This window comes from Anas platyrhynchos, chromosome 38 (assembly GCF_047663525.1).
Source record: "Anas platyrhynchos isolate ZD024472 breed Pekin duck chromosome 38, IASCAAS_PekinDuck_T2T, whole genome shotgun sequence".
Lineage (NCBI taxonomy): Eukaryota > Metazoa > Chordata > Aves > Anseriformes > Anatidae > Anas > Anas platyrhynchos.
The window spans coordinates 3,314,293-3,342,112 of NC_092626.1; the positions used below are offsets into that span (position 1 = coordinate 3,314,293).

General features: G+C 50.9%; 1 protein-coding gene across 1 annotated transcript; it reads left to right on the forward strand.

The window, feature by feature from the left end:
• Positions 1-16,162: 16,162 nt before the first annotated feature.
• On the forward strand, positions 16,163-17,098 carry LOC113840656 (olfactory receptor 14C36-like). Its single transcript, XM_027447385.3, has one exon. It carries the CDS (start codon positions 16,163-16,165, stop codon positions 17,096-17,098), a length of 936 nt encoding a protein of 311 aa, XP_027303186.3.
• The last annotated feature ends 10,722 nt before the right edge of the window (positions 17,099-27,820 follow it).

Here is a 27,820-nt window from a genome sequence, read left to right on the forward strand (position 1 = left end):
GGAGAAGGCAGAGAGTGCTGGCAAGAATGGAAGGCACCAACAACCCTGTCACTTTGGCTAGAGCTTATGAGTAGACGACATGGTCTGAACTTTTGGGTAGACCTGTGCGGTGTCAAGAGTTGGACTTGATGATCCTTAAGGGTCCCTTCCAACTCAGGATATTCTATGATTCTATGATTCTATGACATTGCAATGAGTAGTCATTGCGATGCAGCCTCTTTGCTTCCTTGCAACCCTGTGCAGAGGCAGGGAGGTGTCATACCAGTGTTCTTCTCAGGCATCACACTGCCCACCACATTCCTCAGACCTCCAGGAAAAGTCCTGAGCCAGACAGGGGGGTGCAGGATCTCCCCTCACAGTGGCTGGGGTCAGGCCTGGGCTCTTCTGCTTCACCAAAACCAAGAAAGACCTTTCTCAGCACAGTGTTTTGCCTGTCTATAATCATGGCCTCCAATTATCTGCCCAAAGCAGTCCCTGGGGAGGCCTTGTTAGTAACAGCCCTCAGTGGGGCCCATTAATACTCCAAGTCACTTCAGCTTTTCCTTTTGAGTTTGTTTTTTCACACAGTTGCATCATTCTCCTCTCAGTACCCAAGTTTCATTGACTCAGCACCAAAACATACAATGGAACTCATTAAAACACAGACACTCCTAAGGAGCCATGTCTCTCCCAACATTTTCTTCAAGTCTTCAAGACTTGATCAGCTAACTGGAGACCTTTCATGTTGTAGTTAAGGGGGAAGATTTCAAGGAGCATCTAATAAAAATCTTTCTTCATTTTAAAGGCTGAATTTTGTTATGTTTCAGTTTAGAGCATCATTCTCCTGGTTATATTGGTCTAGGGTTTCTCCTTTGAAGCCCTGCTTAGGTGGGAAGAACAGGAGTTTTCCTATTTCAAAACAAACAACAGGAAATCATGCTGCAATTTTCAAAAAAAATTAATGTTCAAGTTCCTTATTTTGTTGCCTCCAGTGATGTTTACCTTCCCAAAAGGATGACTGTACATGATGTATTTTACAGTGATTAATAGGAAATTTTAAGTAATTGTGTTAATATTAATCCATATCATACAAATTCAGTGATAAATGATGAGGGTCTTTCTAAGGAAACCATTACAAAGACTGCTGAGAGATGGGCGACCTTGAACTCACTGATACACCAAGCAGCAACTGGGTCACTGAGAGTGGCTGAATGATTAAACGGTAAGAGGAGGGCAAACCAGGAGAATGATGGGAAGTGCATAGGTCCAGACAGGCAGCTGGAAAGGGGGCATTCAGCAGGGTCTATGTAATCAAGATGAGTTTTCTGCCTGGATGATGAGGGAGGGAGCACACCATGATAGAAAAGCGATGACAATGCAACTACAGGTGAACACCAGTATATCTACTCCTGGGATGAATATGAATCCTGAAAAATCACATTTCTTCATGATAGAAATTACACTTCACATGAGACATTTTACAGAAAGGATCGAGTCTTTTGAGCTGATGAGTTGTTGCTTTATTATTCAAGTACTGAAAAAAATACTGGGTATTCCGACAGAGCTTTGCTGTCTGACCATAAGCAACCAGGGAAAACCTTCAGTGGCCCGTTGTGTTTGAGGCACTTGCCTGGACTGGCAGATGTCAGAAAAGACCTGCAGGAGGCCGGAGCCCTTTGGGAAAATCAGGTGGAGCCAGGTGGAGTTCCCAGGGCACCTCCACTGCCAGCAGCGGTCTTTGTCCCTGTAAATGCAGCCCAGTGCAGCACAGGAACACCCCTTCAAAGACAAACCTCTTCTTCAGTGGGTTCCTTGGACTGACCTAGATCTGAAATGGCCACTGGAAACCTGAGATACTGTCCCTTACTTAAACTAGACACTTGAACATCTGTTGATGACCTTCCTGGGTCATCTTTAGCAAACTCAGGCTGAAAAACTCAAGTATAGCATGCTTCAAATGGCTGAGGCAGGACACATCAGCTTGCCCCACTTTGGAAATGGCCCCCGTCCAAATAACATTTTGAAAGCAACCAATATGGAATGACCCATGAGGTCAATGTGCAGAGTAAGGGAAAGTCACACATATTGTGCTGGAGTAGCAGAAGGCAAAAAGCACTGCATTGTGCCTCAGAATAATCAAGGAGACCTAATCCAGTTCATCCATGAGGAAAAGCAGAGAGCAGGACGTTGAGTTTGGCCTAACATGAAGAAGGATGTGCATCACTGGTGAAGGAACCGTCATTTGTGCCATCACCAATGTGAATTACACAAGCACCAGCACACCTAATGGTAACCTGTCTGCCCCGGCTTGGTATTCCCACGGGACAGTGGAAAGGGAGCCGACAGCCAAGGGACACATGTCAGTGTGGAAGGTGGGGCCCAGCAGAGACAAGGAGTCAAACCCGGGGCCAGGCGGGTGGCAGAGCTCCATGCCCCATGCAGGGGCTGTCTGGGAGTCCCCTCTGCTGCAGCCAGCGCATGCAGTGTGGAAAGAGGAGGGCTCCCTGCACATCACAGGTCACAGCCTGGCCCCGCAGGGGCTCTTCCTGACATCCCTGCAGCTCCTGGCAGGTTGCAGTGAGGTGCCCCTCAGCCTTCCCTCCTGTGCTCCCAGGGCATATGGCTGCCTCCTGCCCAGCTCACTGCCCACCATGAACGTCCAACACAGCTGCTTCCCAGGTTGGGCCTTGTCCAGGGTCAGTCTCCTGCAGGGGCAGAAAATGGCCCTTGTCCTGGTGGCTTTTTATGAACTTCCTGTTCTCTTCTCATCCTTGATCTCTTTTTACTGAATACAGAGGCCTCAGTGACTATTTTGGTTCTGACCAAGAAAACATTTCTACTTCATCTCTGTGTGCTGCTACGAGCTGTCTGTGAGACATGGATTTGCATTCAGATCTTTTCCTCTTACAGTCTCAGCAATGCCCAGTGATTGGACAAGACATGGGAATTGCACACAAGAAAACACTTTTACTGTGAGCAATATCAAGAACTGGATCATGTTTCTGTTTCGAAGCACGGCCGAAAGCACGACAGACACCAGTTGGGTCAGATCATGCTGCTCCACTTTATTGCCTGAATAGCCTAACTTTTATAGTGAACTTTACAGGGGCGGACAGTGTTTCACACAAGATTATTGGTCAAAAGCACTCAGACAAACAACTATAAGAAAACAAACGCACCTGCAAGAAAAGAACCCCCCTTTTGATTAGCAGTCAGGAAAACAACCCCCTTTGTGATTAGCGGTCACGTAGACCTAGTCCTTGAGGCCAGCTGCTGGTAACAGTATTTTCTGAGTTCCTTAATTGGGCGATGTGGGAGTCATTGCTGTGGGAGCTTCTCACAGTTACTCTGGCAGCTTGGTTTGCTCAGCTACAGCAGGCCCTGAGATTTCTAAGGCCTACCCCTGGTTGCTTAAAGCAAGCTCAGATCGAACAATTGTTCCACGGGCACATGTCCACATCCTGTATGCCAATTCCCAACATGTTTCCAATACCAAGCACTTGATCAGGTTTCCCCAAAAGTGGGGGAGTCCTCCTCAACTGGAGATACCCCAAAACCAACTGGAAATGGGCCTGGGCTGCCTGGTGTAGGTGTCCATGCGTGGCTAGTGGGGGTGGCTAGATGGGCTTTGGAGGTCCCCTCCAAAGGCTGCAGGGAGGGAGTGCCTGCCAGGGCAGAAAGGGCAGCCCCAAAGGACACCAGGGCTTTCCACCGCGTTGCAGCAGGGATCTTCATCCCACAACCACTGCTATACCTGAGAAGAGTTTATGAGAAATGAGATCCAGAGAAACTGCCTACCTGCTGGTTCCTTTATTTAGTTAGTTACAAAGAGCTTAACAGCACCTCTACATGAGATCTTTGGGTAAGAAGAAATGTTAGAAGGAGACAGAGGAAGAAAAATATCTTAAATTTATAAAATGAAATTATAAAATTATTTAAAATATTGGTATGATATTGAAAAGGATGAGAATTTTTTGAAATATATGAACAGAGGTGTTTCTGCCTTCTCCAGGTATACTTCAGGGAATCAGATGCAGAAGACCAGTTCCTTTTTCAAATACTGAATATTGCAATGACATCCCCAGTGCCTCCCTGAGCTCTTTATTCCTCATGCTGTAGATGAGGGGGTTCACTGCTGCAGGCGGCACTGAGTACAGAACTGCCACCACGAGATCCAGCGAAGGAGAGGAGATGGAAGGGGGCTTCAGGTAGGCAAACATGACAGTGCTAAGAAAGAGGGAGACCACAGCCAGGTGAGGGAGGCATGTGGAAAAGGCTTTGTGACGGCCCTGCACAGAGGGCATCCTCAGCACTGCCCTGAAGATCTGCACATAGGACACCACAATGAAAACAAAATAACCAAAGGCTAAAAAAATTCTAAACACAAGTGCCCCAACTTCCCTTTGATAGGCATTTGAGCAGGAGAGATTGAGGATCTGGGGGATTTCACAGAAGACCTGGTCCACAGCATTGCCTTGGCAGAGGGGAAGGGAAAAGGTGTTGGCCATGTGCAGGACACTATACAGAAAGCCACTGCCCCAGGCAGCTGCTGCCATGGTGGCACAAGCTCTGCTGCCCACGAGGCTCCCGCAGTGCAGGGGCTTGCAGATGGCAACGTAGCGGTCATAGGCCATGGCGGTGAGAAGAAAAAACTCTGCACCAAAAAAGAAGACTAAAAGAAGTACTTGGGCAACACATCCTTGATAGGAGATGGCCCTGGTGTCCCAGAGGGCATTGGCCATGGCTTTGGGCAGAGTGGTGGAGATGCAGCCCACGTCAAGGAGGGCGAGGTTGAGGAGGAAGAAGTACATGGGGGTGTGGAGGTGGTGGTGGCAGGCTACGGCGCTGAGGATGAGGCCGTTGCCCAGGAGGGCAGCCAGGTAGATGCCCAGGAAGAGCGCAAAGTGCAGGAGCTGCAGCTCGCGCGTGTCTGCGAATGCCAGCAGGAGGAACTCACTCACAGAGCTGATATTGGACATCTGTTATTTCTGGTCATGAGATCCTGTAGAAGGAAGACAAAGGCAGTGATAATGTACCACAGATAATTCACAGGAATACCCTTTCCATTTTCTCATTTAAAATCAGCAAAAGATTGCCCATCTCCAGGCAGATATTTTGAAGCTCTCTTTCATTGATTCTGCCTGAGAGTGCCTCTGGGAGCTGGGGAATCCTCTGTGGCGATGGAAGAATCAGTCCTGCACTACTGCCAGAAGAAGCAGCATGGTAGCAACATGGTAGTAACGTGGTAGGAACATGGGGTAGTCTCAGATTAACTTTACTGCTGATATCAAAGAGATATCCCCAGTTTTACTCCTAGTTCACCCAACTGCAGAGCAGAGGTGTGGAGGTTTAGATATGTAATTATTTGTTTTGTGGATTTGGTTCTAGCTGCCCCACCATAATGGAGAACTGTTTCTAAGGCATAAATCCTGGGCATTCTGCTGCACTCCAAGTAAAACCTTGTGGATCCTCAGAGGCAAAGAGACTGTCCCTTCAGTGCGGAGTGTCCCTCAGAGACGACAGCCAGTCTCTCCATCAGTGCTGGTCTCAGCTGCCCTGTGAGAGCTGCAGGAAAGTTGTACTCAGTTGTTCATCTGAAAAGAACCTGAACACTGCTGAAAGCAGAAGAATCCAGGCTCAAATTGCACATCTCCAGACCCCTCACCCCGTCCCCATACTCTACTTCCCCCAAGCACACCGAGGGCTCATTCCATGGGCATGTGAAACTCCCATCCCCAGCCAGCCTGGGAACAAGACCAGCAGCAGCACGGCCAGCTGGAGAAGCCAGGAGGAATACCAGCGTGCTGCTGCCAGGGGAGGCAAGGCAAGGGAGGGACAGACGGACACTCAGCAGACCCTCCTGTGCTGCAGCTCTGCCTGCAGAGGAGGCAGCTCCTGCTCATTGCAAATGCTTTCTGCTCTGCTTTGGCCTGCAGACACCTCCCAAAGACAGGAGATTTCAGTGAGTTTGAAGCTCTTAAAGATCAGCTAGGATAAAACGTGAGAAGACCACTTTATGATGATATTGATGCAGTCTATGAGATGAGGTTTGGGAAGGTAGTTTTCAAATTTCATCAATGACATATTAATTTCTTAATGCCGTGCTCCAGGAGTCTCAGTCTCCTGTACAATTCTGACAATCCATTACCATGGAACCTGCCTCCCCTCCACTGCAGTAACCTGAAAGCACAGACTGCAGAAAAAGTCTTGCTTTTCAGGTAGACTCTGCCTTGGTCTTTCTCTTGAAAAATCCAATCATATATACCATTCTTTAAAACATCTACTTCTTGCTGGAGAAACAGAGAGACCAACCCTGGCAGATACTATCAGCTGTCGGATGTGCCAGCTGTACAAGACCCCTCTGGCAACCCCACTTGCAGTGCTCTCCTGCCAGAGCCTCACGGTGCCAAGAGCCTGCAGATGTGTCCTGCCACACGCTGCCCTCTGTTGTTGCGCTCCTCAGTGCCTCCAAGCCCTCTCTCCTTCTCTCCTCTCTGCATGCCAGCTGCGGTCAGAACCCCCAGCCCTGCTACGCTGTGCAGAGGAGCTGCTCCTGGGCACAGCTGTCTCTCTGCACCACGGCCCTCTTGCCACGGGCTCTCTCTGTCCCACGAGCCCGGCCCAGCTCAGCAGCACAGCACCAGCCCAAGGCACTGCAATCACTCCTCTGGGGGCTTTGCTGATGAGCCCACGAACCACAGGCACTCAGAAACAATTGAAGACATCTCTCCAGAAGTGCAAGTCAGAGGCAAGTTTCCTGCAGTGTCCCCCTGAGGGCCAGCACTGACACAGCCTCCCTTGGAGCTCGTTAGAGCAGAACCCTGGAGGCAGTGAGGACAAGGAGACAAAGGCAATGTGAAGGTGACACTGATGTGTAGGAAAACTGGATGTGTGTCAGCAAGCACAAGGGCCAGGCCTTGACCCCTGTCCTTTGGAAGGGAGATCCTTGCCCTTCACACCTTTCCCAGAGCTCTTCATGGGGCAGTAGGAGATGGGGATGTGCGTTGCCAAGTGCAGGAGAATGGTATGACCCCTGCCTGGTTCATGGGTGGGGGCGAGGAGGCAATGAGGCCCTGGTGCTTTCACAGTCAGCTGTTTCCTCATAAGCCTCTGTGGCAGAGGCAACAGCCGTAGCCATGGATACAAAGACCTGGGTCCTGCTGGCAGTCTCAGTCTTGTCACAGCCTTTAATGCTTTCCACAGCAGCCTTACCTAAGGACTCTCATACCTGTACCTCTTTCCCTGCTGGCTGCAGACCCGTCTATTGGTGGTCTCTTACACAGATGAGCTGAGTCTGATAACTCAGATCTTCTTGGTTGCCATGCTCCTCGTAAGGCAGCTCTGTAGGAAGCTGGCGTGGTTCCTGGTGAGCAGGCACCACTGCTCATATGGCATCCCTTGTGGTGCCCAGGCCCTTCTCCTCCTGGGCACTGCTCACTCCGCAGCGTCCCATGCTGTCCTGATGTGTGGGGTTACTCTTCATCAGTGCAGGACAGGGCTCTTCTTGTAAAGGGCACGATGTTCCTTTAGACAAATCTTGAGGTTTCTCAAGGTTCCCGTGGACTGACTCTCCATTCTGTCAGGCGTTAAGGTCTGCAGGCAGACAGTTCTAATTCCATGTGATTGTGCTATCTCTGACAAGACAGCAGCATCAGGACTTGAGGAAAGTCTTCTGTGCTTTCCTCCCATGCATGCTTTCGGTTTGTCTGGAGTTGTGTCCTGAATGTTATGGGGCTGTGCAGGTCAAAATTAGAAGGGCCAAAGCCCAGCTGCAGCTCCATCGGTATATTACTGTCAAAGACAATAAAAACTGCTTATGTAAATACTTCACATAAAGGAAGATTAGGGAGAATCATCATCCTTTATTGGATGTGAGGGGAAACCTGGTAACAAGAAAGGAGATAAAGGCTGAGATTCTTAACACCTTCTTTGCCTCTAACTCTAGCAGACGGACCAGTTGTTCCCCTGGATATTTCTTCCTCCTCATGGCCGGTGCCAACATTCCAGGGTGCGCTTTGTGGCAGTTTTTCTCTCCTGCTCTTTCCTACTAGCAAAGTAAACTCCGTCAGGGTGGAAACCACTCCTGAAGTATGCATCCCAACCCAGCAGGCTCCTTGCGGCCTCTCAGCCAACCACACACAAGTCACCTCAGCAGCATTTTCCAAGCCAGGGGCCTGCTGCTGGCCTTGCAGCTTCTTGTGGAGACACAGCCAAGCCTTGTGCCTCCTGCTGCCCACTCATGGACTCAAGCAGAAGGGACAGGACAACCCATATGGGGGCCTTCTTTCTGTCTGGGTCCTCCTGGGTCTGGAGGCAGAGGGGATCCTACAGTCAGCATGCCAAGCAGGTGCCTTCTGCTGGCCTAGCAGGGCCACTGCCAGATGTCAGCCCAAAAGTGCAGATCCCAGGTCTATGTCAAGGGTGACCTGTCAGCTGCTTCAGGCAGAAGTGACCTCCCAGTCCCTTTCTGTGACACGTTCCTGCTGCTGCCCTATCAAGTGCAGAGACAGAAGGGATCTCACAGTCCCTGCCACAGTCACATTCCTCCTGCTGGGCCATGAGATCCTGAGGCAGAGCTCACCTCTCTCTTGTCCTCTATGGACTGGGGCTTACCTTTCTGGTTTAGAGAGTAAACGAAGTTTTAGTTGGAAGGTTTGCTGTTCTGTTTGTGGTGTCAGGTCTCTGGTTAGGGTATGGGCAAGCATTACAGCTTAGGGTTTTGTTTAGGTCTGGCAAGAAGTCTAGGGATAAATAGAACATTTAATGTTACTGTTAAGGGTGAGCAAGAGAGTAAATGAAAGGCACAGGGGCTATGCGCTGAGTTTTTCTTCAGGTGATGTTTTGAGTTCTGCTTTACAATAGTGGGTTCCTGTCAGGATGTTGTACGGGGGGATGATCACCTCCCTGCTCCTGCTGGCTGCACTATTTCTAATACAGGCCAGGATGCCCTTGGCCTTCTTGGCCATTTGGGCACACAGCTGGCTCATGTTCAGCCAAGCATCCATCAACACTCCCAGGTCCTTTTCCTCTTCACAGTCTTCTAGCCACTCTGCCCCAAGCCTATAGCATTGCATGGAGTTATTGTGGCCAAAGTGCAGGACCCTGCACTTGGCCTTGTTGAACCTCATCCCATTCACCTCAGCTCAGCAATCCAGCCTATCCAGATCCCTCTGAGAGGCCACCCTACCCTCATGTGGATCATCACTACCTCCCAACTTGGTGTCATCTGCAGACTTAGTGAGGGTACACTCAATCCCCTCATCTAGGTCATCAATAAAGACATTAAACAAGATAGGTCCCAGTACTGACCCCTCGGGGACACCACTTGTAACAGGATGCCAGCTGGGCTAACCAAAAATCTTGGTTAAAATCCAAGGATAAAGGGGAGCCTTTATGGGCTTTGTAAGGACAACGGTAGCAGTGTCACAGGTGATCGCAGAAAAATGGGATCACAGAATCATAGAATGGTTTTGGTTTGAAGGGACCTTAAAGATCACCTTATTCTTCTTAACAGAGCTAAACAAACCCTAGACCACAAAGCTTGCCCAAAACCTAACCACAGATGTCACACCTTAAACATAATACCAAACACTTGGTAACACAAAAACCTAATTATTCCTTAATCTTTAATTCAGATAGGTGAGCACTAGTCCCTAATACCATACATGAACAAATAACATCCAAAGTCCGTGTACCTATGCATTAACCTTCTCACCTTCAACACCCCTCCTAAACCTTACCTTAAGGCTCTTGGCAACTTGCGGCAAGGCAGGAACCGAGGTTGCTGTGTAGTCAAATGGCAGTCAAAGCTGAATGTGAGGGGCCATGGATCTGATCAGCTTGTGGGCCACAAGGAGGAAATGGGTGAGGATGCTCTTAGGAGCTCAGCTCTGCCTCAGCGTTTCCTGCACCAGCAGCAGGAATGTGACCGTGGCAGGGACTGTGAGGTCACTTCTGTCTGTGCTGTGGATAGGGCAGCAGCAGGAACGTATCACAGAAAATGACAGTGAGGTCACCTCTGTTTGAAGGCGGCCGGTCATCCTGGGTCCGGATGGGATTCATCCCCGGGTGCTGAAAGAGCTGGCGGACGTCATCGCGGAACCTCTCTCAATTATTTTTCAACAATCCTGGGAATCTGGAGAGGTCCCGGTAGACTGGAAGCTGGCAAATGTTGTGCCGATTTTCAAGAAGGGTCAGAAAGAAGACCCTAGCAATTACAGGCCTGTCAGTCTCACGTCAGTGCCTGGTAAAATCATGGAGAAGATGGTTCTCAAACTTCTTGAGGCGCACCTGGGGGACAAAGCAGTCATTGGTCCCAGCCAGCATGGGTTTGTGAAGGGTAGGTCCTGCCTAACTAACCTGATTTCCTTTTATGAGAAGATCACCCGTATGGTGGACCAAGGGAAACCAGCTGATGTGATTTTTTTGGACTTCAGCAAGGCTTTTGACACGGTTTCCCATAGGATCCTACTGGACAAAATGTCCACCATACAGCTAAATAAAAACATCATACGATGGGTGAGCAACTGGCTAACGGGCAGGGCCCAAAGGGTTATGGTGAATGGGGCTGCGTCAGGCTGGCGGGCGGTCACCAGTGGGGTCCCTCAAGGCTCCATTTTAGGAGTAAAGTCCAAGTAAAACCTTGTGGATCCTCAGAGGCAAAGAGACTGTCCCTTCAGTGCGGAGTGTCCCTCAGAGACGACAGCCAGTCTCTCCATCAGTGCTGGTCTCAGCTGCCCTGTGAGAGCTGCAGGAAAGTTGTACTCAGTTGTTCATCTGAAAAGAACCTGAACACTGTTGAAAGCAGAGGATTCCAGGTTCAAAGTGCCCATCTCCACACCCCTCACCTTGTCCCCATACTCGCCTTTCCCCAAACATCTCAATGGCACACCAATGCCTCTGAAACCCCCATCCCCAGCCAGCCTGGGAACAAGACCAGCAGCAGCACGGCCAGCTGGAGAAGCCAGGAGGAATGCTAGCGTGCTGCTGCCAGGGGAGGCAAGGCCAGGGAGGGACAGACGGACACCCAGGAGACTCCCCTGTGCTGCAGCTCTGCCTGCAGAGGAGTCAGTTCATGCTCAATGCAGGCAACCTGTGCTCATCTCAAACTGGCTGAGATCTTGCAAAGACAGGGCACTGGGCACTGGAGGGTTTGCAGCTCCTAAACATAATCTAGGATAAAACCTGAGAGGACCACAAGAATGATATTGGTGCAGTCTGTGGGCTGAGGTGTGGGAAGGGACTTCATGAAGTTCATTGATGAAATATTGATCCCTCACTGCAATGTTCTAGCAGTCTCAGTCTGCAGTACAAACTTGACCACCTATTACCATGAAAATGGCCTCCACTCTACTGCAGGTGTCTGCAAGCACTGGCTACAGGAAAAGTCTTGCCTTTCAGGTAGCCCCTGCCTTGGTCTTCCTTTTGAAACATCCAATCATAAATGCGATTCTCTAAAACATCTTCTACTCGCTTCTGGAGAAACAGAGGGAACCACCCTGGCAGATGCTATCAGCCATCGGATGTGCCAGCTGTACAAGACCCCTCTGGCAACTCCACCTGCATTGCCCAGCTGCCAGAGCCTCACGGTGTCAAGAGCCTGCAGATGTGTCCTGCCACACGCTGCCCTCTCTTGTTGTGCTCCTCTCTGTGTGCTAGCTGCGGTCAGAGCCCCCAGCCCTGCTGCGCTGTGCAGAGGAGCTGCTCCTGGGCACAGCTGTCTCTCTGCACCACGGCCCTCTTGCCACGAGCTCCCCTTAGGCCCAGGAGCCCGGCCCAGCTCAGCAGCACAGCACCCGACCATGGCATCGCTTGTTCTGTGCCCTTGGGCTCCCTGGAGGTGTCCCCAAGGCCTCAGGGCTGACAGCTCCCCAAGGCAGCAGGGACTCTGTTGGGGTGTGCTGTTTGAATCAGACTGAATTCATCACCAACTTCACTTCTCTGAACACAGGGGAGATGACTTTTGCAAGGGTGATTTGTGCTGTTGGAGTGTGGTTGTCAAACGTGTTGTGCTTTAACCTGGTGGGCAGCTCAGTACCACACAGCAGTTGGCTCACACCAGCACCCCCCCCACCCCCCCAAATGCTTATGTGTTGAGATAAGGGCAGTTTAAAGGACTGAAAGGGAAGAGAAATAATAATAGTTGCTGTTATTATTATTGTTATTGTTATGTAGAAAGCAAGTTAAACACAGTGCAATTGCTCATTACTGACTGATGTCCAGCCTGTCCCCAACTGGTAGAACAGTGTGGTAACCATCTGCACCTGCTTGGTCAGTGGCACTGACTGAGGCTCAGTAAGCACAGACCAAGTCCCAGCACATTCCAGTGACTTGTGTCCCTTTGGAATTGCCAAGGTGAGAACACGTGCTGTTGAGGTTGTGATGAGGCGGGAGTCAGCCTCTTCTCTCAGATAACTAATGGTAGGACTCAAGGAAATGGCCACAAGTTGTGCCTGGGGAGATTGAGGTTACATATTATGAAAAATTAGATTATATATCACGAAAACCTTTTTCTCCCAAAGAGTAGTCAGGTACTCTGAGACAGGTACTTTGATATAATGAGAGTCATCAGAAAAGCTGATCCCAGTTAGATGACTGTTGTGGAGAGGTCAGGAGTAGCCTGGCCAAGAGAGATGTCAGATTGGGGTGAGGGAAGAAGTGAAGAAGAGCTCGAAAGCTTACCTTTGTAGATGTAAGAGGGTAAGAGGTAATGTTGATGCTGCTGTAACACTGACTTCAAACAGTCTTGTATGGCCCTTACACTATTTTCAAGAGTAACATTAATCCCTCAACCAAAACATTAGTCAACCGCCTTGACAGGAAACCACTATTGTAATGCAGAACTCAAGGCATCACCTGAAGAAAAATTCAGCGCAGAGCTCCATTCCCTTACCTTTCTCTTGCTCACCCTAATCTCTGCCCTTAACAGTAACATTATAATGCTCTATTTAACCCCAGACTACATCTATTGGCCGTACCTAAAAATAAAACCTTAAAACATAATGCTTGCCCATACCCTAACCAGAGATGTGACACCACAAGCAGAACACCAGACACTCCAACTAAACCTTTGCTTAATCTCTAACACAGAAAAGTAAAATCTAGTCCCTACGGGACTAGAGAGAGCTCAGCTCTGCCTCAGGGTCTCCTGCTCCAGCAGGAGGAATGTGACTGTGGCAGTGACTGTGAGGTCACTTCTGTCTCTGCACTTGATAGGGCAGCAGCAGGAACGTGTCACTAAAAGGGACTGTGAGGTCACTTGTGTCTGGAGGTGACAGGTCAGCCTTGCCTTCTCCCTGGGAGCTGCACTTTTGGGCTGACATCTGGCAGTGGCCCTGCTAGGCCAGCAGAAGGCACCTGCTTGGCATGCTGACTGTAGGATCCCCTCTGCCTCCAGACCCAGGAGGACCCAGACAGAAAGAAGGCCCCCATATGGGTTGTCCTGTCCCTTCTGCTTGAGTCCATGATTGGGCAGCAGGAGGCACAAGGCTTGTCTGTGTCTCCACAAGAAGCTGCAAGGCCAGCAGCAGGCCCCTGGCTTGGAAGATGCTGCTGAGGTGACTTGAGTCTGGTTGGCTGAGAGGCCGCAAGGAGCCTGCTGGGTTGGGATGCCTACTTCAGGAGGGGTTTCCACCCTGAGGGAGCTTCCTTTGGCAGTAGGAAAGAGCAGGAGAGAAAAACTGCCACAAAGTGCACCCTGGAATGTTGGCACCAGCCGTGAGGAGGAAGAAATATCCAGGGGAACAATTGGTCTTGCTGCTAGAGTTAGAGGCAAAGGAGGAATTAAGAGCCTCAGCCTTTACCTCCTTTCTTGTTACCAGGTTTCCCACCACATCCAATAAAGGATGATGATTCTCCCTAATCTTCCTTTATGTGAAGTATTTATATAAGCAGTTTTTATTTTCTTTGAGAGTCATAGACAGATGGAGCTGCAGCTGGGCTTTGGCCCTTCTAATTTTGACCTGCACAGCCCCATAACATTCAGGACACAGCTCCAGACAAACTGACAGCTTGCATGAGATGGAAGCACAGAAGAGGTGGAACCTGGCAGCCTGCCACCCCTGCCCTTCAGTGACTCCATGCTGCAATTCCATTCAATTGGTTACTCTTGTATTATCAAACTTTCCTGCAGCTCCTGATGCTGCTGTCTTGTCAGAGAGAGCACAATCACACCAAGGCTGAACTGCCTGCTTTCAGACATGAGCATCTGACAGAATGGAGCATCAGTGTGAAGGAATCTTTAGGAATTGCCGGATATTGCCTAAAGGAACCACTTGACACTTTCAAGGAGAAAAACCCAGAAGTGCACCAGAAGAAGAGGAAACCCACATATCAGGGAAGACTGGGACCCTGCTGAGTGAACAGTGCCCAGGAGGACGAGGGCCTGGGAGCCACGAGGGATGCTATATGAGCAGTGGTGCCTGCTCACCAGGAACCAGGCCAGCTTCCTTTATAACTGCCTTACAAGGAGCAGGACCTCCCAGAAGATCTGAGTTATCAGACTCAGCTCAGCTCTCATGTGACACTACACACAGAAGGGTCTGCATCCAGTAGTGAAAGATTTGGAAGTCTGGGAGTCCTTCAGACAGCCTGGTGAGGAGAGGAGCAATGGCTGTGGCAAGGCTGTAAGTCCCATCAGGACTCAGGTCTTTGTGTCCATGGCTATGGCTGTTGTCTCTGTCACTGAGGCCTATGAGGAAACAGCTTATTCTTAATGCACCAGGGCCTCATTGCCTCCTCATCCCCTCCCATGAAGCAGGCAGGGGTCGTACCATTCTCCTGCACTTGGCCATGCACATCCCCATCTCCTACTGCCCCACAAAGAGTCCTGAGCAAGGTGTGACTGCTAAGGATCTCCCTTCCAAAGGACAGGGGTCAAGGCCCGGCCCTTGTGCTTGCTGACACACATCCAGTTTTCCTACACATCAGTGTCACCTTCACATTGCCTTTGTCTCCTTGTCCTCACTGCCTCCAGGGTTCTGCTCTAACGAGCTCCAAGGGAGGCTGTGTCAGTGCTGGCCCTCAGGGGGACACTGCAGGAAACTTGCCTCTGACTTGCACTTCTGGAGAGATGTCTTCAATTGTCTCTGAGTGCCTGTGGTTCGTGGGCTCATCAGCAAAGCCCCCAGAGGAGTGATTGCAGTGCCTTGGGCTGGTGCTGTGCTGCTGAGCTGGGCCGGGCTTGTGGGACAGAGAAAGCTCGTGGCAAGAGGGCCCTGGTGCAGAGAGACAGCTGTGCCCAGGAGCAGCTCCTCTGCACAGTGCAGCAGGGCTGGGGGCTCTGACCGCAGAGACAGAGTGCTTAAAGGCAGGCAGCGTGTGGCAGGATGCACAGAGCTCACTGGGGGAGAACATTTCCCAGCCCTGAACCTGGTAAGTCTCTGGCTGGAGGGCAATGCAGTGGCAGGTCCTGGAGGAAGGAGATACCGGGGGTGCAGGCAGGGCTGCCCAGGGCTGTGGTGCAGAGCAGGGTCCCTGCTGTGCCCCAGGGGCTGTGTGCCAGGGCAGGGCCTGTGCATCTTGCCAGGCTCAGCACTCAGCCTGACTGAGGAGCCCAGGCGCTTGGGCAGGGGAAGGGCAGGGCAGGAGCTGCCTGCAAAGAGACGGCACTTTCTGCACTCTGCCTGCCTCTTCCTGCTCTGGTTGTGGGGCAGGCTCTGTGTTAACAGAGTGGTTTGATTTTCACAGGTCACCGAGCTTCTACTGCCTTGAACTGAGACATAAACACGTTAGTGAAGAACCTCAGAATATCCCTTCCCTTCTCTCTGCTTTCAGACTGCACCAGGGCTTTTCTGAGCTGTTCTTCAGGACCTGCAGACAAGGAGTTGTGATTTTTCAGCACAATCATTGAGTGCAGCCATCCCCCAGCTGAGTGCTACTAGCAGCCAACAGCTGGGCAGCAGGGGATGGACAGAGCAGCCCTCCTGGATGTGACCTCTGGCTGAGATTTTTGCCCATAGCAACGACATTTACCACTGCAGTGGGGCTTTGTGGCTCTGTGCTGTGTACAGGACATTCAGCAAGCACAAAGCAGGGCTACAACCAGGGAGAGACACAAAGGTCACCTTGAAAGAAACATAATTTGAAGGCTTTAATGAGAAAAGAAATGAGTATTGTTTGGGGAAATTTACCCTAACAATCTGTATTTTTCCGTCTATGCTGTGCCCTTGATGAAAGGGAAGAAATGCCCAACATCAGCTCTGTGAGCGAGTTCCTCCTGCTGGCATTTGCAGACACGCGTGAGCTGCAGCTCCTGCAATTTGTGCTCTTCCTGGGCATCTACCTGGCTGCCCTCCTGGGCAACGGCCTCATCCTCAGTGCCATAGCCTGCAACCACCGCCTCCACACCCCCATGTACTTCTTCCTCCTCAATCTCGCCCTCCTCGACGTGGGCTGCATCTCCACCACTCTGCCCAAAGCCATGTCCAATGCCCTCTGGGACACCAGGGCCATCTCCTATCAAGGATGTGCTGCACAGGTCTTTCTGTTTGTCTTCTTGATTGCATCAGAGTTTTATGTTCTCACCGTCATGGCCTACGACCGCTACATTGCCATCTGCAAGCCCCTGCACTACGGGAGCCTCCTAGGCAGCAGAGCTTGTGCCCAGATGGCAGCAGCTGCCTGGGGCAGTGGCTTTCTCAATGCTGTCCTGCACACAGCCAGTACATTTTCCCTGCCCCTCTGCCAAGGCAATGCTGTGGACCAGTTCTTCTGTGAAATCCCCCAAATCCTCAAGCTCTCCTGCTCAGATGCCTACCTCAGGGAAGTTGGGCCACTTGTGTTTAGTGTTTCTTTAACATTTGGTTGCTTTCTCTTCATTGTGTTGTCCTATGTGCAGATCTTTAGGGCAGTGCTGAGGATGCCCTCTGAGCAGGGCCGGCACAAAGCCTTTTCTACGTGCCTCCCTCACCTGGCTGTGGTCTCCCTGTTTGTCAGCACTGGCATATTTTCCTACCTGAAGCCCCCCTCCATTTCCTTGCCATCCCTGGACCTCGTGGTCACACTTCTGTACTCGGTGGTGCCTCCGGCAGTGAATCCCCTCATCTACAGCATGAGGAACCAGAAGCTCAAGGATGCAGTCAGGAAACTGTTTCCATACATGCTTCTTAAGCATCCATGATGTGTTTAGAGGATGTATTCTTAATAATATGCAAATATTTTGATTCATATTGTATCCTATCATTTTTATCTTTACTAGTGTATTCATAACATTGTTATTAATTGTAATCCTAACAGAAATCAAAGGGTGTTTCGGAAAATTATACAACATATTTTGCATTATTTTTCTCTGTTAGTATTTGAACAATATTTTATTTTGGTTTTCATAATCTCATTCTTACCATTCAGAATGTTACATCTTTTGTAAGGTTTAACCACATCATCTAATGTACATATTGAACTGGTCTTTCTTGATAGATAAAGACAATAAAGATGTCAGCAGAAGTTCATTAGTCTCAGTATCCTTCTCTTCCCATATCCTCTGGAGCTACGGGAATAGACCCAGCATCCAGGAGGGACTCAGGGCCAAGAGCCCAGCTGCCACAGGTAGGAGCAGTGTGTGGGATTATTCTGGGTTGTGCCTGCGTGCACGAGGGGAAGGGTCTGGGGTGCCTGTGAGCACAGTGGGAGGGGTCCTGAGTTCCTGGGTGGGATGCTTTGACCCTATATAAGATACTGTCATGCAGCAATAAATTGGCTTACGGCACAGAACTCTGGCCGTTGTGTCCATTTGTCCTAGGGTTTTGGTCGGGATATCCGACATACGGTGACCCCGATGTGATTCGAATCTCAACATGAAACCGGTTGGCATGAGTTAGGCGTGGTGCGAGTTAGGTGTGGTGCGTACATGCTAGGTACGCGGATGGCCATGGGGCATAGCGTCAATGAGGTGGTGAGTACTGTTAAATCCTTGGCCAAGGAAGTAGGGATAACACTACGAAAGAAGGACGTACAGTCCCTCTTGTTCTGGGCGACACGCTGGAATCTGGCAGTCTCCTGTCCATTGCTTGAGACAGACTTTTTTAGTAAACGGTGGGACGGGATTTATTTGATAGCGCCTGCATTGGGAACAAAGAGGCGCTGACTTTATTACCGACGTATGGGTCGGTGCGAGCGGTTTTGGAAAAGGTAGCCAACGGGACATGCCTGTGGGCTGCTGTGCACCAAATGCTTTTGTCTGATGGGGATGGTGAGGATAAGCGGGCTCCTATGGAGCTGCCAGTAAATAACAATCTAAAGGAGGGGTCAGGGCAGGCGAAGGAGAAGGCTCGATCGGGGGATGAAAATAATGTGGAGCAGGAGAAAGAAGAAGGTGGGAACCCCCTTGTGGCCCCCCTGCGAGTTCGGTTGGATCATGAAAGAATAGCAGTGCCTAGTGCTTCACTGGCAGAAGGGAACGCGGTACATACTTCATCGGACAGGTCCTTTTGGGGGGTAAATAAGAAGGGCTCCCTTATTCTGTTCCCTGCCAGGGGTCCTGAAGGGGCAGGGGTGGCATCTGGGCAGGCGCCAGCATTTTTGGGCTCCCTCCAGCCGCCGCTGTATGCCCCTCCATTGTTTGACCCTGGAGAGCGGGAGGGGGGGCAAGCGCGGGTGGAGTCTTTTTCGGAGAAGCCCCTGCCATCGTCCGCGTGTCGCGTTCCCGTTCCATCGGGTGCTGCGCCCCGAGAGAGAGAACGAGTAGATAGTGAGAGTTCAACAGATGAGGAGTCTCGGGATCCTAGACAGGCTACTTCGTGGCAGCCGATGCACATCCATGAGGAGGTGCAGAAGGCAAGAGAAAAATGGACTATTAGTGTGCGAGAATGTCTTCTCTCGGGTTGTGAAATAACACCAAGTCCTGTGTGAATAGGGTGCTATCCTGTTTTCGCGGGGTCTCAGGGACATCAGTGGCAGCCGGTAGACTATAAGATGCTGCTACAGTTAAAAAAGGCTGTACAGGAGGGTGGATTCTGTAGCCCACAGACACAGGTTTTGTTGGATGCGGTGGCTTTGCAAGGGCCCCTGATGTTTGACTGGTGGCAGGTTGCCCGAGCCTGCCTGACGGCAGCGCAGGTACCCATGTTTGAGTCTTTGCTGGAAGAGGAAGGCGAAGCCTTAATGGCTCGTGCATGGGCGAACCCCCAGGATCCTTTACATGGTATGCCTGGGGAAGCGTTGTTGGGATGGGGGCGGTGGAATACTCCGCAGGAACAGCTGTTGCTGCCGCAAGCTGTGCTGATTGCCGCTGCCGATTTGGGCCACAGAGCATTAGAGCAGATGAATGCTGTAGTCAGCCCGACTCCCAGTTATCTCCATATTCAGCAAAAACCTGAGGAACATTTTGGGCGCTTTGCAGACAGGGTGCAGACAGCTGTGGCAAGCAGTAATTTATCACCGGAAGCGCAAGATGTTGTTTTGAGGGAATGCTTAAGAATGGGAGCTCTGCCTGAATTCAAGGCCGCTCTTGCAGCGCTTCTGGCTTCAGCAAGCGCGGGCGAGCTGATCGCTCATGGCTGTGCATTTGGCAAGGCCCAGGAAATGCAACCTCTTGCTGCTGCCCTCAGTGAGCAGATGGCGGGAGTCATGTCTGCCTTCCAGACGTTTGCTCTCCAGATGCATCCTGGTGGTTTTTTTCACTGCGGACAGCGTGGTCATGTAGCTCGTGAATGTCCCAAGAAAAGGGAACCTGTGGTCGAAGACAGCCGTGTTCATTGTTGGGTGTGTGGGCGGTCGGGCCACCATGCTCGGGAGTGCTCACAACGCAAAGGGGAAGTGAAAGAGGAAGAAATGGGGGGGCAGTCGGGAGACGCCAATGCCGGGACGAAAAGGGACCTGCCGTCTCGGCCGCAAGCGTGGGTCCCAACCCCCATCGAGCAGGGGTGGACAAGTCCGCCATCCAGTCTTGGGCCGGAAAACGATTGGTACAGGGAGCTATTATTATTCTACATCAGGGCCAGCTGCAGAGCCTACTGATTTTTGGCTATGTGTCTGTGCCCCGCATTGCGTTTCCACAATGGGATGAACTCCTTGCCCTCGCTATAGAGTGGGCTCGAACGAAGTGACTCCTGCTTGTCCTCGCCTTGTGTCCTGCAGTGTACGGGGTCTACTGGCAGGAGTATGCTGTGGGTTACCGGACCGCTCCGCTACTTCCAACGCCGTATGCTTACAACCTACGGTCTGCTGAGCCAGTACCCAATGGGACACTTCGTGGGCTGTTCCCGCCTGTTACTTGCCGGGGAAGGAAGCTGACTACCATCCGTATCAATGCCACCGTGCAGGCAGGTATCAATCTGACACATGAAACATACTTGTCATCAGACGGCACCACACATGCGACGGAGGATGGAAAAGAAGCTGTTCTGCTGGGGGTGCAATTGTGCTGAAGATAAATTTTAATGAAGAGCAGCGTGACGCAGAACAGAATTGGCTGGGGGCAACTCTTGAGGGGCTAGGCATTCATCTAGAAGGATGGCTTAAATCGCTTTTGCAAACAATATTGCTACTAATAATAGTATTCATTGTGATAGGGCTAGTATATGCATGTATTAAAGCAAAAATAGCTAGAAGCAGTGTAATGAATCTCAGCATGCTGACCATTCTCACCAAAAATCATTAAGGGTTCCCATTATCACCACCTGTTCCTGGGACGGATACTAGTCCCTTAGTAGTTATGATTAAATCAAGCTTAGCGTAACGGGTTAAAGGGGGTGCGCTGCTGCATAAAGAGGGGGGAGGTGTGGGATTATTCTGGGTTGTGCCTGCGTGCATGAGGGGAAGGGTCTGGGGTGCCTGCGAGCACAGTGGGAGGGGTCCTGGGTTCCTGGGTGGGACGCTTTGACACTATATAAGATAATGTCACGCAACAATAAATTGGCTTACGGCACAGAACACTGGTCGTTGTGTCTGTTTGTCCCGGGGTTTTGGTCGGGATATCCGACAGCAGTGTATTTGGATTAGACCTTGTGCATCTAGATGACACTCCTGTCGTCTCTATAGCAGGACTGGCACAAAGCATTTTCCACGAGCCTCCCTCACCTGGCCACGGTGTCCGTCTCCCTCAGGCCTGTCATGGATGCCTACCTGAAGCCCCCTCCATCTCCTCCCCATCCCTGGACCTGGTGGTGGCAGTTCTGTACTCAGTGGTGCCTCCAGCAGAGCACGTGCTCATCTGTAGCAGGAGGAGCCAGGAGCTCAAGCATGCCTTGTGGAAATTGCTGACTATATGTGTTTTGGATGCAAGAAATTTCTGATCAGCTTCTGCATATGACTTGTAATGTCAATAATTTAAAGAATAGCCAGTAATTTTGTTTTGTTTGTGGCTGTGCATGTATTATTACAGATATTAATTAACCTAATATTGCCAATTAAAATGATATTGTTGTTCACCTATCCATTTCAGTTTGTATCTTTCAAACGTATCTCATAGGCACTGTGCATGTGCAGCCATGCTCTATGTGAACATAAACAAGCTGAAGGAGCTTGCACTGCTTTCTTTGTTTTACGTCCTTCCTCTGACTCTGATCCTGGCTCTGCAGGGGCAGTGCCCGTGTGCAGGGGTGCAGAGGAAAAGAGTCCCATCCCAGCAGCACGGCCAGGGAGCACCAGTGCTTGGGACATGCAGAGCTGCTCTCTTGCCACTGCCGCCCTCTCCTGCTGAGCCCTGCTGGTGGGGTCAGGCCCGGCTGCTCCTCTCACTTGGTGCCAGTGCTGCTGTGGGGCTGTGCTGGGAATGCAGGCAGGGACAGGTAGTGGGCACGGCAGTGGCACAGCTGGCCTCCACTGCAGCACTTCCCTCCTAAGGGGGGATCTCCTCCAAGGTGGACTGAGCAGAGCTCATGTGCTCAATCTGGTGTGAGCAGGCAGAGGAGAGCTCAGCAGCCCCAGGGCACGCAGCAGCCCCAGCAAAGGAGCCTGGTGAGTGATCCTGTGCAGCCCTGGGGCAATGGCAGTGACCCCATGAGCTGGGTGTGCCTCCCAGCCTACCCAGCACGGCCCTGCAGAGTGTCCCATGCCCCAGGCACCACAGCCGCCTCACTCTGCAAAGCAGCACTGCCAGCTGGGGCTGGGGCTGGGGGTGGGGCTGGGGCTGGGAGGGTGCTTCCCCTGAGTGTTTGCTAGGCCAGCTCCAGGCTCATGTCTTCTGGATAAAAACATGATCTTCACTGTGCGCAAGGATCTGACAGACTGCCAGTAGGCATGGGGCTGGAACATTGCCTGCAAGGTCCCTCCTGCCCTACAACCTCCCAGGACTGTCACAGAACTGGCTCCTGTGTGTCAGAGAGGCTGGGAGCCCAGCAGGTGTGCCATGAGCTTGGAGGATCACAACCTGATCATTTCTACCTGGGCAGCTCCTTGGCCAAAAAGGGGGTGTTTTGTAGGTGTGGTATTATACGCTCAGTGGTGCCTCAGAAACACTAAATCCAGCAGGAAGCGAATGGCTGTTAAATGGCCTGTGAGTTGAGCTCTTTCTGAAGTAGCCGACAGGTCACCCTTGACTCCTGGCTGGGACCTGTGCCTTTAGGCTCACATCTACCAGTGTCCATGGTAGGGCAGCAGAAGGCACTTGCTGTGCATGTAGTTTCTGAGATCGTATCTTTCTAAGTACCTGGTAGGCCCCATAGTGGAAGAGGTCTTGGATAGGGGTTGTCACGGCAGAGGTGTCAGCTTTTGCCTGAAGTCATCCTTAAGGGCTGCTTTCAGTTTTCTACACGAGGGGACTACTGCCTCCAAGACGCTTGGGGCGAACTGAACCATGCATGAGGGTTCAGAAAAAGGTACCCTGGATGCACAGAAGGCATTCCGTATCCAGAAGTTGGAGGCAGGAAACAAAATTTTGGGGTGGTACAAGAGCTGCTGGGCACATTGTGCAGGGTTCACCTACAGCTTTGGGTTATTTTCCATTCTGACTTAGGGGCCGCGTCAGTCTCAGGAAAGAAGTAGCCAACAGAAGTGAGGCAGATACTCTGAGATCATGAAAGCCATCAGAAAGTTGTCCCTAGGAAGATGGCTGATATGGGGAAGTCAGGAGAAGCCTGGCCAGGAGAGATGTGAGATTTGAGGGAGGAAAGAGGAGTTGGCCAGCAGAAATTGATGATTTCTGTGAGTTTAGAATGTTCAGACAATGTTGATTCTGCTGTAACGCTGGCTTCAAACAGTCATGTAAAGCCATTCCCCTTTTTTTAACCAGTGACATTAACCTGCAAACCTAAATGCTACTCCACACCCTGACAGAAATACACTATTCTTATGCCTGACCACAAACTATCCCTTCAAGCCAAAACACAGCCTATAGCCCTTTATCTTTAGTCTCTTGCTCAACCTGATCTGATCAGCTTGTGGGCCACAAGGAGGAGATGGGTGGGGATGCTCAGAGGAGCTCAGCTCTGCCTCAGGATCTCCTGCTCCAGCATGAGGAATATGACTGTGGCAGTGACTGTGAGGTCACTTCTGTCTCTACACTTGATAGGGCAGCAGCAGGAAGGTGTCACGGAAAGGGACTGGGAGGTCACTTTGTCTGGAGGTGGCAGGTCACTCTTTACTTTTGAGAAGTCAAGGCACCAAGGTAGCATGCTGACTGTAGCCCTCTGCCTCCAGACCCAGGAGGACCCAGACAGAAAGAAGGCCCCAACATGGGTTGTCCTGTCCCTTCTGCTTGAGTCCATGACTGCACAGCAGCAGGCACAAGGCTTGGCTGTGTTTAGCCAAGAAGCTGCAAGGACAGCAGCAGGCCCCTGGCTTGGAAGGTGTTGCTGAGGTGACTTGTGTGTGGTTGGCTGACAGGCCACAAGGAGCCTGCTGGGTTGGGACGCCTACTTCAGGACTGGTTTCCACCCTAATGGAGCTTCCTTTGGTAGTAGGAAATAGCAGGAAAGAAAAAACTGCCACAAAGTTTTCCATGGAAGGCTGGTACTGGTTACAAGGAGGAAGAAATGTCCCTCAACTGGTCATGCTGTGATGCCAGAGATCACCCTCTGATCAGACCCTTGCTTTGTGTTTCAAGAAACAGCTGGTGAGGGCTGACGAGACATCAGTGAAAGCAAGGCATGAAAGCAAGATGGTGAAAGGAGATGGATGTCTGCAGACAAGAAAATAGGGCAGTGTGTGGGACAGCAGTGGAAAACCTGCAAAGGAGAAGTCAGAGGGTGCTAGTAAAAAAGGGAATGCCCCAACTGCCGTGAAGGTTTTGTCCCCTTGGGTAGAGCTTAGGAGGAGATATGTTATATTCATTGTGATAGGGCCTCATCGATTCCTTCCAACACATGCAGCAGCTCAGAGGTTTCATACCACTGTTCTTCTCACGACATCACACTGCCCACCCCATCCCACTGATCCCCAGGAAAAGCCTTGAGCCAGACATGGGTGTGCAGGATCTCCTCTCCCAGTTCCAGGGGTCAGGCCTTGGCTCTTCTTCTTTACTTCTGCTTCACTAAAACCAACCAAGACTTTTCTCAGCACAGTGCTTTGCCTGTCTGTAACCATGGCCTCCAATTATCTGCCCTAACACATCCCTGGGGAGGCTTTGTTAGTAACAGCCCTCAGTGGGGCCCATTAATAGTCCAAGTCACTTCAGCTTTTCCTCCTGACTTTACTTTCTCTAGCAGTTACATAATTCTCCTCTCAGTACCTGAGATTCATAGACTCAGCACCAAAATACACCATGGAACTCATTAAAATGAAGAAACTCCTAACATCTCTTCCATATTATTCTTCAAGCCTTCACGCCTTGTGTTGCTAATTGCAGAGCTTGCATGGCGTAGTTAAGGGAAAAGATTTCACAAAGCACATAATAAAAATATTTTCTTGTTTCAAAGGCTGAATTTTGTTGCATTGCAGTTTGGAGCATCATTCTCCTATTGCTACACATCCAGGGTTACTTCTTTGTAGAACTCCATTGGGAGGAAAAGCAGAGTCTGGAGGTCTGACACCTCTACTGCCAGCAGTGGTTTTTGTCCCTGTAACTGTAGCCCAGCCCAGCACATGAAACCCTTTCTAAGAGAAGTCAGGGATTCCTTGGGAAAGAATTAAAGTATAAATAAAATAAAATAAAATAAAATAAAATAAAATAAAATAAAATAAAATTGAAATGACATTTGGAATCTGAGAAATTCAGCTTGAATCTTAGTAGACAACTAGATATTCATGGTATCTCTTTGGTCTTCTGTGGAAAACTCAGAATGAAAACTAAAGAAAATGTATCTTCAAGTTGCTGTAGCTGTACCCATGAGCTTGGCCTCTCTGGGGAAAATGTCCCCTTCCAGCCATGGAAAACTCAATTGAGTAATGTGAAAAGACCTGCCCAGTCAATAGAGTAGGGCAAAGTCCTACTTCCTGTGCTACAGATGCAGAAGGCAAGAAGAATTGCATTGTGCCTGACATTACTCTGGGACGTGTAACCCAGGTCAGGCAACTTACCTTAGTGCTGACAAGTCCATCACTAAACCATGCTCCCAAGCTCTACATCTACCCCTTGGCTCTCCAGTCAAGGACCCAGCTGATGGATGGCAATCAGGGAGTCTCGGTTAGTGCGACACTGCCTCAGGTAGCCATTGGCACCTGCTGTTCTTCACCCCTCAGCAAACCCACAACAGAAGGATTCTGTGAAAGGCCAAGCAAGGTAGACTCCAAGACAGTTAACTGTTGGGATCCCCCTGTCACTCCATAAATACAGGTGGGTTGCGCCTCTTTGTAGCTTGATGGCAAAAGGGAACACTGTGCACCAGTGTCCAGTGGAGCCTGACACATTTATGGGTCTGATGTGCCAGGCCATTAAACATACCCAGTCCAGTAAACCAAATTGTTCCTTTCCTCCCCGCCTTCCTCTGGCTGGAAGCCCTTCTACTCCTGCTCATATTATTCATTCAGTGGGGGTAGACAGCCCACTGGAAAAACATCCCACCACGCCAGGGGAGAGGGTGACAGCCAAGGGATGAATTTCAGTGAAGGATTTGTGCCCCAGCAGAGACAAGGAGTCAAGGCAGTTGGTTTGGGGAGGCCAGCAGAAGCAGCCCAAGGGGTGGTGCTGCTGGTGAGGACACGTTTGTGGCAGCAGCTGGAGTGGGCAGCAGCTGTACACAGGCGAGGGGAGGCCAGGAAGCGCATGCCAAGAGCGCTCCTGCCAGCAGAGCCAAGGCCGGGGCCAAGCCCAAGGGCAGAGGCAGGCCCAGGGCAGGGGGCTGCAAGGGCCATGCTGAGCTCCCTGCCCCTGCAGCAGCCGCCCTGGCCCTCGGCCTCCTCTCCCCTGCCCCTGCAGCTCTGGGCTCCCTTGGCGCAGCCCTGGCTCTGCAGCACCAAGCCCTGCTGGGAACCCCCCCCTGCATGCTGCCACCACTCCCTGACGCTGCTGTTGTCCTCTGCCGGGCACTGACCAGCCCCGCCCAGCCCCTGTCCACCTCTCACCACCTCCCTGCCTCCTGCCCAGCACAGCGCCCCAGGCTGGGTTGGCCCCAGGACAGTGCCCACCGCCGGCTGCTGCAGGGCTCTGGGCACGGCCACCACAGCCCCAGTCCCTCCAAGGCACCGCAGCTGCTGGCACAAAGGTGGATCTGGGCCTCTCCATTAGTCCCCATGCTGGGGCCAGACCCACTTCAGGAGATGGAGGTCCGTGAAGCTGCAGGAGCCCTGCTCTCTTGCCTGGGAGATCCCCAGCACACAGTACCTGTGCCCTGCAGAGCCAGCCCTGCTTCCCAGGCCAGCACAAGAGGCCTGGCCCAGCCACAGAGCAGCTCCAGATTCTTCTCCAGCATGCCATTTGCCATCAGACCCAGGACGCTCCCAGGCCTGTCAATGCCAATTATTTTTTGCTGACCATGGGCAACCCAAGAAGGGAGCTCCCAGTCCAGTATTACACTGAGCACTCTGAAATTCTGATCCATAGTGAAGCCCAGTAAAGTAGGGTTCCGTTCATGCATCAGTTCCTTGGGTATATTCCTATCACCAGCTTTGGGAGAGCTGTGCAAGGAAAGAGATGCCACTGTAAAGACAACAAGACTGTCACCAAGATACATGCGATCTCAAGGCTTAATTGAATGCGAGAGCATAAGAGAACAATGTGGAAGCCAAAAGAAAGCAGCAGTGAAAAGGCCACGTCCTGCTGCTGGCCATGGCCATGGCTCCAGAGAAGCAGCAGCCCCGACCCGAAGGCAGCAGAGAGGCAGAGCCCAGTGGGCAGGGAGGGGCAGCCCCGAGGGCCACCGGGGCTGCTCCTGCATGTGGCAGCTGGGTTCTTGGCCCCGAGCCCCTCCTGCATGCTGGGGCTGCTCCCCCAGCTTCAGAGGAGATGGGAAGAGAGGGAAACTGAGATGAATGATATTCTGAGGGATTTGTTATTGTCTTTATGTATGCATTAAACTTGCTTCTTTAGCTATATTAGATGACTGGATAAAAGAAATTTAAAAAAAAATTACAGTATGTTAAAAACACATTTATTTAAATCAAACACAAGAAACTTACATTAATTGTAAAAACAAATTAACAAAACATTTTCCCAATAAATTCTTTAATAATCTGGGAAATGAAAGGCATTACTGACTCTGAAGAAGCATGTATCAAAACAGTTTCCTCATTGCATAATTAAGCTCCTTGTTCCTCATGCTGTAGATGAGGGGGTTTACTGCTGGAGGTACCATTGAGTACAGAAATGAGACCACTAGGTCCAGGGATGGGGAAGAGATGGAGGGAGGTTTAAGGTGGGCAAATATGATAGTGATGACAAACAGGGAGACCACGGCCAGGTGAGGGTCGCACGTGGAAAAGGCTTTGTGTCGGCCCTGATCAGAGGGCATCCTCAGCACTGCCCTGAAGATCTGAACATAAGACAACACAATGAAAACAAAACAACCAGTGGCTAAACAGGTAGTAAACA

Excerpts from the sequence above, each read along its gene's own strand:
- LOC113840656 (XM_027447385.3), top strand. The coding sequence starts at position 16,163 with ATGCCCAACATCAGCTCTGTGAGCGAGTTCCTCCTGCTGGCATTTGCA.